This window comes from Castanea sativa, chromosome 2, assembly GCF_040712315.1.
Source record: "Castanea sativa cultivar Marrone di Chiusa Pesio chromosome 2, ASM4071231v1".
NCBI lineage: Eukaryota > Viridiplantae > Streptophyta > Magnoliopsida > Fagales > Fagaceae > Castanea > Castanea sativa.
Genome location: NC_134014.1, coordinates 412,579 through 425,893, shown reverse-complemented (window position 1 = coordinate 425,893; position 13,315 = coordinate 412,579). Strand labels below are relative to the sequence as shown.

Below are 13,315 nucleotides of genomic sequence, written 5' to 3'. Positions count from 1 at the left end.
GTGTTTACGAAGACAGCCGAGGACTGTATCCGAGGAGAAAAGGTTAAGAATAGAGAGAGCAAGAACTTACAAAGTTGAAGGTACAGGTTTCCACGGTTTTCTGCTGGTAAAGAATGATTGTTGTTGTTTTGATGGGATTGATCCCTGATGACTTAAATGAAGGCGCAGGTTCCCGAAGCGTCACGACGTGCGAAAAGGCGGCCTCGAAATTATGTTTGTCCCGCCTAAAATTTCGTGGAGTAACGAGGACCGTTGGATGCCCATCTCACCGTTGAACATGGGAGACAAAGAGTTACTTACAGTAATAAATGCGCGCGTTTTTGAAAATAAAACAGCCAAGTGGCATCTTCTGGGACGCGAAACGATTTCCACACGTGCCATCACTTGTAAAGTGGTAGGAATGGATCCTCGTTAGATCAAAACTCTATTTTTCTCCTCGGATGTCGAAAATTAGAGTTTTGAGGGGCTATTGTGGGGAGTAAAAAGATCTTGATAGGAATATGGGCCGTTGGGTCTTGCTAAGGAAGGCCGACCTGCTCTTGAGTTTAGGGCTTGTTAGTACTTTAGGTCGGCCCATACGCCGAGGATCCGAGGATCCAGCCGAGGATGTTTTTCCCCTCGGACTGACACCAGAGAACCCGGGACTTCATGGTAAAGGTTAGGGAATGACACGGTCAAGACCAATGGTTAAAGGGGGTGAACCCTTGAATGTCCTAGAAGCACCAATGTTGGAAGAATGTCAAAGGTAAAGGCTGCTACCTCCACATTAAAGACCCTGCACCTACCACCCTGGCCGCATTAATGGGGAAGTGACACTTGAACAGTGGAAGGGAAACTTCTAGTTACTGTTCAAAGGCACTAAGAAAAGAAATATCTAGGCTAAGGGAGGAATTGGGGCAACACGTGTATAAAGTATTAAAAAGATGAGTATTTAAGGAGGGACCTAGAACAGAAACGAGACGGACTTTTTGTAACCTAAAAAAGAGAAAAAGACAAAGGGAAAGATATAATATAAGAACAGCTCTCGGCTTACGTCCGAGGAGGCCTATTTACAATATTCCTTGTTGTTTCCAAGTACTGGCAATCTTTAGTTTGTCATTTAATCCCCATACACTTCTAACCTAGGTTGAAAGCCCACACTCTACAAATTCATATTGTTTAAGGCTCATTGGGCCTGAGCCCATAACTGTTCTTGGGTCCAGGTGCAATTGTGCACTTACAGGATCTATTAGAAATCTACGGTACAGAAAATGTGTAACTTTATAAGAGTTACACTAAGTGTGACTTGAACCCGTCTTATGTTTATATTGTTATTAATTAATTTTATCTTTATGTTGAATTTTTTATTTGTTTTCATATGTACTTGAGATTTTCTTTCTATTTTATTCTTTTATTATGTTAAAAATTGATTTTCTTTTAAGTATTTGGGTTAATCTCCATATTTATATTGACATTATTTTCGTGAGTTTGGTTCTTGGGTTGAAATTTCTACTAATTATTTTTTTATATTGTACATGGCAGATAAAACATTTTTTTTTTTAGAGAAAAATCAAAGCTGCAACCTATGTCTTCCAGCTTAGAGAAAGTTTTAGGTCTTGGGATTTTTGGTATTTGCGTCTCAGTAGGTTGATCTTAATTTTTCACCTTAAATGCTTTTTATTTAGGTTCATGTGATTTTTTTTTCTTATTAAAAGTTATAATTTTTGGTTGACTAATTATTTGTTTGGATTAATTTCAATTAAATATTTGTTTGGATTCAACATAAAAGATAATAGACTTAAAAAAAAAAACATAAAAGATAATGAAATTATGTATTATAATTTTGATATTGTTCCATATTTTGAATTGTCTATATTGTTATTACTGCGAGAAAATCATATTACTATTCAAATTTGAAACTTAGTGTGTCTTCGTCATATCATGGTCTTTGTTTACATATTTGCAATTTATATTAGTTTTGAGTGTGAGTATATATAACTATTGGGAGTTTTGCTTTATTAATTTAAGAATTGTAAATTACTTTATAGGTTATGTAATTGCAACTCAATAACGTTCAATATTAGACAACACTACTAAACTATAAAAAAATATATAAGTTAAATATTATTTCATTTTTTTTCAAAACTAATAGATTTTCCGTGTATCGCAAAGATTAGCGACTTGTTGTTATTATTATTAGACCAATGTGAATTACTGGCAAAATTTTCCTTGATTGTTTCCCGTCCGAAATTAGATATGTTTTCTTTCTAAAGAAAGAAAAAGAAGAAAATGTGTTTGGATTACAAATTATAAAGAAGGGTAATTTCGGTTTTGTAGTTCGTAAAAGTGTCATAGGACAAACCAATGCTTTGGGTGCCCAAATTGGTATTTAACTGATTGTGGGAATTCCAAAAGGAAACAAAGAAAAAGTTAGAAAAAGAAAAGGTCTCAAAGAAAAGGTGTCTAGGTTCATCCCCTCGTTTCGCTTTAAGCACCAAAAATCCAAATTTTCCTTCTCTTATTACTTCCTATAAATAAATAATCCACTTTGAGTTGAGCAGAGTACCCAGCCTCAGCCTCATTCTTCTATCCAACTCAGAAATTTATCATTGGACATTGATCCACAATTCCACATCACTCCACCTTTTTTGTTTAAATTCAAAAATCTCCAAAATTGCACCCACTAGCACTAGCACTAACCTCCATTATTAATTTAAATTAAATTAAATACTTAAACAAAAACTTCCACTCATTAGAAAAACAGAGAGACAGAGAGACAGAAACAGAGAAAGCCATTTTGGTGAATGGCTTCCATGGCTGCCCTCTTCATCAAAACCCCATATGATCCGTCTCACTCTATCACCAAATTTCCAAATACCCATTTCGCCTCTACCTTCAGAGTCTCTGTTTCCGTTTCCGTGCCTCCGGGTCGAAGTAAACGGAGGCTCCGAGTTTCCTCCGGGTTGATTGAACCCGACGGTGGGAAGCTCGTGGAGCTTCTGGTTGATGAGCCTCTCAAGGATTTAAAGAAAGGAGAGGCTTTGTCTCTGCCTAGAATCAGCCTCTCAAGCATTGATCTTCAATGGGTCCATGTACTCAGCGAAGGTTGGGCAAGCCCACTCCGTGGGTTTATGAGAGAATCTGAGTTCCTCCAAACGCTTCATTTCAACACGCTCCGACTCGAAAATGGGTCGCTCGTGAACATGTCGGTGCCGATTGTTTTGGCCATCGACGACTCCCAAAAGCACCGAATCGGCGAGTCCACCAAAGTTGCTCTCTTTGACTCTAACAACAATCCGGTCGCTATTCTCAAAGAGTAAGCTTTATTTATTTATTTATTTATTTTTTTTGCTTTTTTAGAGCTTAGAATATGAGGTTGTTATTGTGTAAATGGAAATGGGTGGTTGGTATTTTGATTAATTGTGTTGGTTTTATTGAATTTTCGATTGATTAGTTTGCTGTGCTTTGAGCTATGGCTTATTAGTGTAGATGGTGTGCTTTGGATTTGATTTGAGTTTAAGAACAAATATTTTGATTTTGGTCATGTGTGGAGGTAAGCTGCTTTTTGACATTTATAGTTGTTTGCTTATGTTTTTGATTTCTTTTGGGTGTAAGGTGAGACCTTAGTCACTGTTGAAGCTTATAAATGCATGGGCTCTGCTGTTCTTTATATGATTAACATAAGAATTAAGATAGAAAACAGAGACACAGAGAGAGAGAGAGAGAGAGAGAGAGAGAGAGAGAGAATGCTTATATAGGCCTCTATGTATTACCTTAAGTCTAGTCCAAAATTGCGTTCAGTCGTTTTTCTTTGGTGCTATGATGCTTTTGACAATCTGATGACTATTAGTATGTGCAACTCATGGTTCTTCCCTTGTCCTCTTCTCCCGTATTCCTCTTCTCTTTCTTTTGCATGAATACGTATACTATTATTGCATTACTCATTTTTTAGTTCAAAACTGCCCCTACGCCTCTATGTCCTATATTTAAGTAGATGTAAAACTAAAGGATAATTTGGTAAAAATGCAACTCTAACTTCCACTAAAATATGACTACTCTCCTATTAATTTTCAAATCGATTTATTCACTTATAAATTAGATTTTCAAAATAAAAATTATATATATATATAAATAAAATAAAATAAAAAACAAAGTTTTTTTTATTTTTATTTTCTATAGAATAGGACCACTAAAAAAAAGCCTCATTGCATGAGCGAAGTGCGTGTGACGAGGCTAGTATTGGTTTAAGAAAATACAGTATGTTACTGTCAATGTTTTTTTTTTTTTTTGGATGCTTTTTGATTGGAAAGTTACACATCCACCTTACTTCTACAGTGCGGAGGTGCTATTTGAGTTAGAGTTCATTGATGTGTACTTTTTTTTTTTTTTTATTGGTAAGTTACACGTGCACCCGGTGGGATTAAACCCGCGACCTCGCAATCCACCTAACATGTGCAAGGGAAGGAGGCAGCAGTTGAGTTAGAGCTCATTGATGTATACTATTTTTGATGTTATTAATGTATAAGACGATATAAATCATTTTTTCATTATTCAATTCAGTATTAAAAATTATTAAGAATTAAGTTTAATAGCTATTCGTTATAACATATACAGCTATATTGGAAAAAAAATAAAAATCAGATACGTTCCTGCCTTTGTTGGTTTTATTCCCTTTCGAAGGTCCCACATCAGTATATATGAAGCAAGAAGCAGGGAATTAGATGTACTATAAGACATAAAATCAAATTAGAAAATTTCAACCATGAATCTAGACAGGAAAGTGTCCTTGTTCCAAAAACCTTTCAAGTGAACATTTTTATGGCCATCTAGTTTGAGTTTGACCAGTGTTATCATGTTATGTATCGAAGCAGAAGCTAGTCTTTCACTGTGATAATATCATGTCTCAGCTATTTAGGTCAATTGTATTAATTGAATTAAATCATGAATGCATGAAAACAATAAAATTAGGACATATTTAGTCAGAGAATCGGTATTGCTTTTGCACCCGCAATGACCATTTAGGTTCCTTTTCTTTGCTTTGAATTTTCTTCATCAAAAAGACATTTATCTTTCTTTTGACTTGTATATGTTGTAATATTTGTTGTCAGTCAATTTGGTTAAAGTTAGTAAATGTTGTAGTTTTGTGATGATTTTTTTTCCCTACTGTAAAAGATCAGTATAAACAGATATATTGCTAAAAATCCACCCTCTCCCCTTTTTTCTTGAGTTGGTCTGCCACATTACATTTGATTGAGCTCTTTTATTACTATTAATTGAGCACTTCATATGTACTTGAGATTTCCATATATTTTGCACTTGGTTGATTTGTTTCTCATAAAACCTGTTTGCACTTTTTTTCTGAAGATGGCATATACTTAATTTGTTTTGAAAATTTTATGGTGCTTGATCTGTCTTTCTGCTGAATTTGTGCACACTTCAGCGAATGGGATGGTCTTCTTTCGTTGCTTGTTAATTGCTTCAAGATTTCTTTCCTAATATGAGTAATTTCATACATTTAGGCATTTTGCATTTATATTTTCATATCTCTCTTTCCTTGTAACGTATTAATGATTTTTGAAACCATAAGTGAATAATTTAAAAAGACTTTAGGAGTCTTAGTTGCAAAAGGAAGTTGTAGGTACTTCAAATTTATAACCAATTGTTCGAAATTTCTCTATTCAGTGGTGCTTATCATACATAGTCCAGGAGAATTTGACCAGACAAAAATGATTTGAAATTATGATACCTAGAGATTAGGTCCAAACAAGAAAAATGCTCTGTAGATTTAACGAGTGTTGCATTTGAAGTGAATCAGCCCCAAAATGGGGAGGGTTATCAGAGAAAACTTAGCAATGTATCAATTAGATAGCTAGAAAAATAATATAAAATAGATAGGGCAGTGGTCCCAAATCTTCTGGTAAGTTGTTTGTCTGCCAGTTACAATGTGGAGTTTCAGATCTTATATTTTCATCTTCTTTATTAATTCTATCCTTGCTATGGACATTCTTACAAAGTTTTTGACAACAGAATTGAATATTATAAATGGTCTTGGATTCAAGCAATGTTATAAATTTGTATGGTGCCGGTTCATTCTAGTCAGTTACTTGACATAACTTCTAATGTCTTTTTGAAATCATGGCCTTTCAGTATTGAGATCTACAAGCACCCTAAAGAAGAACGGATTGCCCGAACATGGGGAACCACTGCCTCTGGCCTACCTTATGTTGAAGAAGCTATAGTGAACGCTGGAAACTGGCTGATCGGAGGTGACCTAGAGGTTTTAGAACCGATCAAGTACCATGATGGCCTTGATCGTTTTCGCTTGTCTCCCACAGAACTCCGTGAGGAATTTACTAGGCGCAATGCTGATGCAGTGTTTGCATTTCAACTCCGAAATCCTGTGCACAATGGCCATGCTTTGCTGATGACTGACACTCGTCGTCGACTACTTGATATGGGCTACAAGAACCCCATCCTCTTGCTTCATCCACTGGGGGGCTATACAAAGGCAGATGATGTCCCACTTAGTTGGCGAATGAAGCAACATGAGAAGGTGTGTATTCCTCTATGATAGTTTGATTCCATAAGCATGAGATTTTTGGATTTGTTTTTTGTCAGCTCCTCTAGATTAGGAGTGAAGATGCGGGGGGCTAGAGTCGTAGACATTTAAATGTTCTATACAGTAGATGGGGATTTATGTAGTTTTAATAAAGATCCAAAGTGTTGAAAGGGTATTCACACTAAAAGATCTGTATTCAATTTCCAGCCTCTAGCTAGTACTTCGTTTGATTTATCTAATGCTTCCTCAGGTGCTTGAGGATGGTGTTCTTGATCCAGAGACAACTGTGGTTTCCATATTCCCCTCACCAATGCACTATGCTGGTCCAACTGAGGTGCAGTGGCATGCTAAGGCTAGGATTAACGCAGGGGCTAACTTTTACATTGTTGGTCGAGACCCAGCTGGCATGGGCCATCCAACTGAGAAACGTGATCTTTATGATGCAGACCACGGTAAAAAAGTATTAAGCATGGCACCTGGACTGGAGCGGCTAAATATTCTTCCTTTCAAGGTATATCAATTATCTGATTGTTGATAATTTCCATTTATATGGCACTTGAAATCCCTGGTTATCATCAATTGCATGCAATTGCAGGTTGCTGCATATGATAAAACTCAGGGCAAAATGGCATTTTTTGATCCCTCAAGACCACAGGATTTCGTTTTCATATCAGGCACCAAGGTATATTTTCTAAATAAGTACTGCCAAAATACTTTGTTATAGTCATTGAGAAAAGTGAGGTTGAATCGATATACGTAGCATATCTTAACAAAACTTGTGTGCATTTTACAGATGCGGACGCTTGCAAAGAACAAAGAGAATCCTCCTGATGGATTCATGTGCCCAGGTGGTTGGGAAGTGCTAGTGGAATACTATGACAGTTTGGTTCCCACAATCAATGGCAAAGTTCCTGTAGCTGTTCCAGCTTAGATTGATATGTTTTATACGAATGTATTTGGCTTTGTGATTGGGAGGAACTTAAAAAAAAAAAACTATTTAATTCTCCTCGTGGTTGTGGGTTCCTGACTCCAAAAAAACTGTGTCCTGATCTCTAATAAAACCATGTGAGGCACTGGTACAGAGACATGAAATTCGCCTCCATCTGTAATCAGGGCACCCGTCTTTGCATGTTGCACTGGTGCATTTGTGCATGCGGGTGCATTGTATTATATTGTGATTTGTGCTTGAAGTTAGACTGCGTGAAGCCTTTGGTGGTGGAGGAATCACTATCATCATATGAATGGATAGAAACCCCAATTGCAGATAATCATTCAGCTTTCAGAGCTAGAAACCACAAAAAGGTTTTTCAATGCCGAAATGGAGCAATTACACAAAGTATATAGAGGCATTGGCAGTCATTTGTCTTGTTTTCCTTGTTATTTTTTCATATGATATCGGCTGTTCTAGATTATGATTTTTTTAATAATAAAAACCAATCCGGTTAATACATGCAAATATGCAATTAGAGAAGTTTGATTTCTATTTTAAAATGTAAACTTGATTGCAAAGTCATTACAAAAAGTGTCTCAAAATTTTATTGTGCCATCCGAACGAAACAAAGTGAAACTGGCCTACATGGCTACATGAGATGTACGTAACACCTTATTTGCTCATTCATGTATCTCGCTCTAATTCCTCAGCCAAACAAAGAATCTCGCTGTAATAACACCCCCTGTGGCTGTGGGATTAAACTGTTCTCTTCTATTGAGATTGCTAGAGATGCAATACTTACATACGTGGCCATTCGATGCTTTTTAATTGGGAGTGTCCACTTGGTTCAAGGAATAATCATCCAAATTGATCACTAACTGAAATGAAATTAGCATAACATAATAGGAATCAATATTTTTTAGGAGGCCATGCCGCAAGCCAGTTGGCTTGGCAACATAAAAAGGCTCCAAAAGTGACATCAAATGAATAAGCAATTGAGTTTAAAGTAAAGGAAAGACCGAAAGAAAGCAGGTGTCCAAGTCCAATAAAAAAAAAAAGAAAAAAGAAAGAAAGAAGGGGTGTGCGTGTATAGAATTAAAAATGAAAAAAAATAAATGTGTGCCAAGTTACATTATAGTCATCAAAGGGATATTTGATAGATCTCCTTTCCTTTTTGTGCTCTTCCTTCTTGGGGGGCCTCACGGAGTACATTGCACCTATCCATTTAAATAAAGCTTTAGAGCAACCACAAAACTTGAGGGAAATAGTTTTCCTTTGTTTTTCTGTAAGATATGAAAATGGAAAATTATATATATGCTTGCAAAGATCTAAATGTACAACTGCACAAGACTGACTTAACGAAAAATGCATCCCTTTAATAAGAATGCAAATATTGATTATATTTTGTTATAATGAAAATTTATTAATCAAGAAACGAAAAGAAACAGCAAATAGTACACGGAGTGTAACAAGATTACAAAAAGTACAAGAATCCATAAGATCTAGTAAACTAGAGAAGGAATGACCACTCAAAGTAGTCATCCGCTCATATAAAGTGTGTAAGAAAACCAGCTTCATCACCATCATAGGTTGCTCAATTCCTTCAAATGTCTGGAAATTCCTTACCTTCCAGAGGGATTGCATTCCAAATGCATCCATTCCAATGGTAGACCGATCCTTCCAACAAGCCAAATCCACCACTCTCTTAGGCATAGCCCAATTAACCCCAAACAATGAAAGGACTGATGTCCAAAGTTCTCTGGCAATGGAGTAAACGATAAATGATCAACTGACTCCCCTTCTTGCTTACTCATTCAACATCAATCTACTACAATAATGCCTTGCCTTTGTAAATCTTCCCTAAAGCAGCAGACCAAACAAAAAAACCTACTTTCAGAGGGGCTTTTACCTTGCAAACTCTTCCATGGGAAATTAACTACACCCACACCACGCAGCACGCTATAGAAGGATTTCACTTCAAAAAGCTTGCCTTTTGTTGGCATCCAACAGATAATATCTTCTTCATCCCTTTGAATATTACTGGAATGAATTAGATTAAGGAAGTCTTCCATCAATCCATGCTCCCAGTCAAGAAGGGCTCTATAAAAGGCTATGTCCCACTGAATCTGATTCACCTTCCAACAATTGATATTGGGAAAGTGTTTGACTATATCTGATGGTAAAACTTGAAATGGAGAGAAGAGACAAGGATAAGTCATTAAACCATTTGGTTTAATCTTCCAAAAACTCCCATCAAACATTAATGGTTGGCACTATTTATCTTAATCTGTAATATCAAAACAAAGCTTAGCTTCATCCCAAGGACCATTGATCTCAAACTTGTATTCTTGCATCCGTATAAGCCAATAAGGACACACCACAGTCACAAAAACCAATAAACCCAACAACAGAACAAAAAGTAGCCGGTGTAGTGTATAAACAAAAGCCAACGTCATGGCCATCAAACTGAAAGAAAAGCAAAGGTGCAAGTGGAAGGAATACTTCTTGATACAGTAAGTGACCAGTGGAGCAAAAAGGAAGACTTGCAATGAGAATAGCATGATGGCAAAAACATGTAGCCTTGATGGAAGGCGAGAAGCAATGAAAACTGATGCTACTACAGAAGCATTTAAAGATATAAAACTCGTCAAGGTTGGATTTTTCAGAGCCCCAGGAGCTCTCACGGTTGATCCTGAATAGTCGTGAAGGAATAGATGAAGGATGAGAAGTGAAACAGTTACTGCCCAAATGGAGTCTGAGCTAATGGATCTTGTTAGAGTTTGGTAGACGGGAGCCAAAACATATAGCCCAGTTGTAAAAAAGAAAACATTGAGTAAATAATGCAAGAGAAGATCGAGGGAAAGCATTTCTTTGGTTAGAAGGAGAACTAGAAAACCTGATCCAAGGAGGCTCACGTCTAGATACAAAAGGGAAGTTTCATCAAGAGTTGATCTAAGGGTATAGGTCCAAACCAAACCGACAAGAACAACAATGCATAGATATTGAGAGATAGAAATCGAGTCTTGCATCACTTTTAACATGTCCCTCTTTACAACATTGGCATTCATGACCATACCTTCAAGAAAAGAATCATCAGTGTGATTGTCATCAAACCCAGGTTGCATCCCTCCATATGCCACTTTTCTCCATTTGGCTCGAGTTGGAGATGGATTTTCAGCAATGTTGTTATCCATTACAATTGAACTGTTCTGTTGCAGATGTAGCTCCCTAGGGACATCTGAAAAGGAATGCTTCCCTATTATTGGGTTCATCATGAAATTAAAGAAACCTGAACAAGAATGCAAGCAATTAGTTCCATGCTCATGTGCAACATTGATATCAAAGGTCAACAAGAAACTTCTATGAAAATATGTGACAAGCATGGGCCTAGTTTTTTGACTGTTAAATGTGCTGGAATCTTAATCTTTTAAAATAAAGACGGGCACAAAGATAAATGCAATCAAAATTTCTCTATCTAATAAAGATTTGTATATTTTTCTCTTCTCTTTTTTAATCTCTTCCAAATTTGTGGTTGAACATTGACATGACATGATTTAGATAAGGTAGTAAAGGCCCAATTTTGGGGGATTGCCACATCCCTTGAAAGCATGTTGATTGCTAGTTGCTACCATGACATTTTGATCATCATAATAAAGTATCACATCATATTGCAATTGTATAGTATAAAAGCAGAGTAGCTAGATTTAATGAACCAACCTTCCTAACATATTATTTGGACTGCTAACTCACATTAGTTGACCAACAGCTAAATTTTCCGATCCTATATATTGACGGGTTTGGTTAGCAAATGAACTCCAATATAAATTATTCGGTCCATCCAGATGATAGACTCTTGGAAGCCTAAGTGGGTTTGTAAGTCTGGTCCTGGTCCACCCGGACGAAGGAGTAATCTAGAACAACCATTCTATGGGAAGCCTTTAATGAAGGCAACCCGCTATTAATCTGGATCAAACTGATTACCAGGAAGAAAATGAGCCTAAAAATAGCTGATGTACAATATAAGTAATATTTAACAAACATTGTTACAGAATCATTAAAAGTCGGTTAAAATGAATATGCTACACCTGTATAGAGGCAAGCTAAAATTCCCAGACCCCAGCTTGGTTAATTATGTCTATCTAGACTTGAAGTTCAAATTTTAAAAAGAAAATGAAATGAATTAGGCTATTGGTGTTTACACAACTTAAGAGAATATATCAAAATAATAAATTTGAATTAAAGGAGATTATTAGAATCAGCAAACCAAACAAAAATGCAATTAGGTGAAAGTTTCTATTTTTTTTTCTAAGAAATATCAGTGCAGCCAAACAGAGCAATCATCAGCAAATTACATAGCTTTGTATATGTTGTTAGTAATAGTAGGTAGAGTTTGAAGAGAAGTTGTGAGTAATAGGAAGGTGAAAAACACAATAATTTTGTTTTAAAAAAGAATTAATAGATGATGATAGACTTACAGAAATGAGAAGAGCATTCGATCCGTTTGAGTTGAGTTGGACAAGAAACAGAATCGAGAGAGAGAGAGAGCGATCACATTCACAGACAAAATGTATGCAGAATAAAATACTTTTTCCCTAAACTCTCTGTCTTCACTATTGAGCGAACCGGTTGCCGAGTTTTTTATTCTATTTTAAGTTCAGTTTAGTTAGCGGATTTCAGGCATCTGTTTAAGGAAATATTTCTAAAAATATTTCATTATTATCTCAAAAAAAAAAAAAAAAAATTTTTCATTAAAAAAAAAAAAGTAGGATTTTTTTATTAGACAAAGTTTAGTTACAAAACTAGTTATAGCATAATACTACAAACTTACTTAATAAAATAAATATTATTACATATTTTAAAAATCTAACTGCTGAATTGCATGTTCTTTATGTTTTTAATACACTAGTGAAATTTTGTGTAAATCGGATATTATTTACTATATGATTTATATGCTTATATTTTATGCATAATTTTAAATTAAAAAAACTTACAATTTAAATAATTTATTAATGACATAACTATTGGTATTTAATTTTCTAGAAATTTTGCAAGTTTGGAGAATATAAGAAGAAGATGTAATTCAATGGTGGATTTGTCAAAATTCACTTTCAATAAAAAGATATTAAGTAAAGTTGTAGTTTAAGTTGTAGGTTATAAGTAATTTTGTAGCTAAATTTTGTTCTTTTATATTTTCCATAAAAATAGGATCAAAACTTTTTAAAAATAATTTATTAACAAATGCTTTAAGAGTATCGGTTAATTAGACCAAAATTTTTTGGTGCACGCAAAATTTGAATTTATGTTTTTTATTTGACAACAGAAAAAACTTTACCTATTAAATTAATTAAAATCCACCTTTCAAAATTAGCACCATGCTTTTCCACAACAAAACCTAAAGCATTGCGAGAGTGCTTGGTTGGAGGTCAAGAAAAGATAAGAGAGTAAATCGGTAATGGAGTATTTGACCACAAAAGTCATGTTTGTCTATAAAAAATGTCTATTCAAGTATTTTTGACTTGTTTTCTCTCTTTTTGAAAAAAGTCTAGGGATAAATTTTTATCACGATTATGTTAAATTGCTTGATTGTAAGTGATAAATGATTACTTTATTATACTACAAATTGCTTGGGAAGAAACCCAACATCGGAACATGGAGCAGACTTGGTTCTACCATGAAATCTGCGAGCTGGAGCAATGAGTGGACCAAATCCATCATCTCCAAGAAATCTTACAACTTGCTGACTATGACTAATGAAGAAAAAATTGTGAATTCATCTAAGAGTGATTATTCACTACTCACAATAGATAACTTTAATAAATTGTGACAAAAATTGTATCCATAGAAGA

The 13,315-nt window shown here is 35.3% G+C and overlaps 2 protein-coding genes across 2 annotated transcripts; one reads left to right on the top strand and one right to left on the bottom strand.

Annotated features, from left to right (window-relative positions):
• The first annotated feature begins 2,536 nt into the window (after positions 1-2,536).
• LOC142623146 (ATP sulfurylase 1, chloroplastic) lies at positions 2,537-7,988 on the top strand. Its single transcript, XM_075796551.1, has 5 exons — positions 2,537-3,295; positions 6,127-6,532; positions 6,789-7,049; positions 7,134-7,220; positions 7,332-7,988. The coding sequence occupies exons 1-5, from the start codon at positions 2,784-2,786 to the stop codon at positions 7,467-7,469; spliced, it is 1,404 nt and encodes a 467-aa protein (XP_075652666.1). The 5' UTR covers positions 2,537-2,783; the 3' UTR covers positions 7,470-7,988.
• An 883-nt stretch (positions 7,989-8,871) lies between these two features.
• LOC142623147 (phosphatidylinositol N-acetylglucosaminyltransferase subunit C-like) lies at positions 8,872-12,081 on the bottom strand. The gene is made up of 2 exons (XM_075796552.1): positions 11,945-12,081; positions 8,872-10,758 (listed from the first exon to the last, which is right to left on the bottom strand). Exon 2 carries the CDS (start codon positions 10,742-10,744, stop codon positions 9,752-9,754), a length of 993 nt encoding a protein of 330 aa, XP_075652667.1. The 5' UTR covers positions 10,745-10,758; positions 11,945-12,081; the 3' UTR covers positions 8,872-9,751.
• Positions 12,082-13,315: the final 1,234 nt, after the last annotated feature.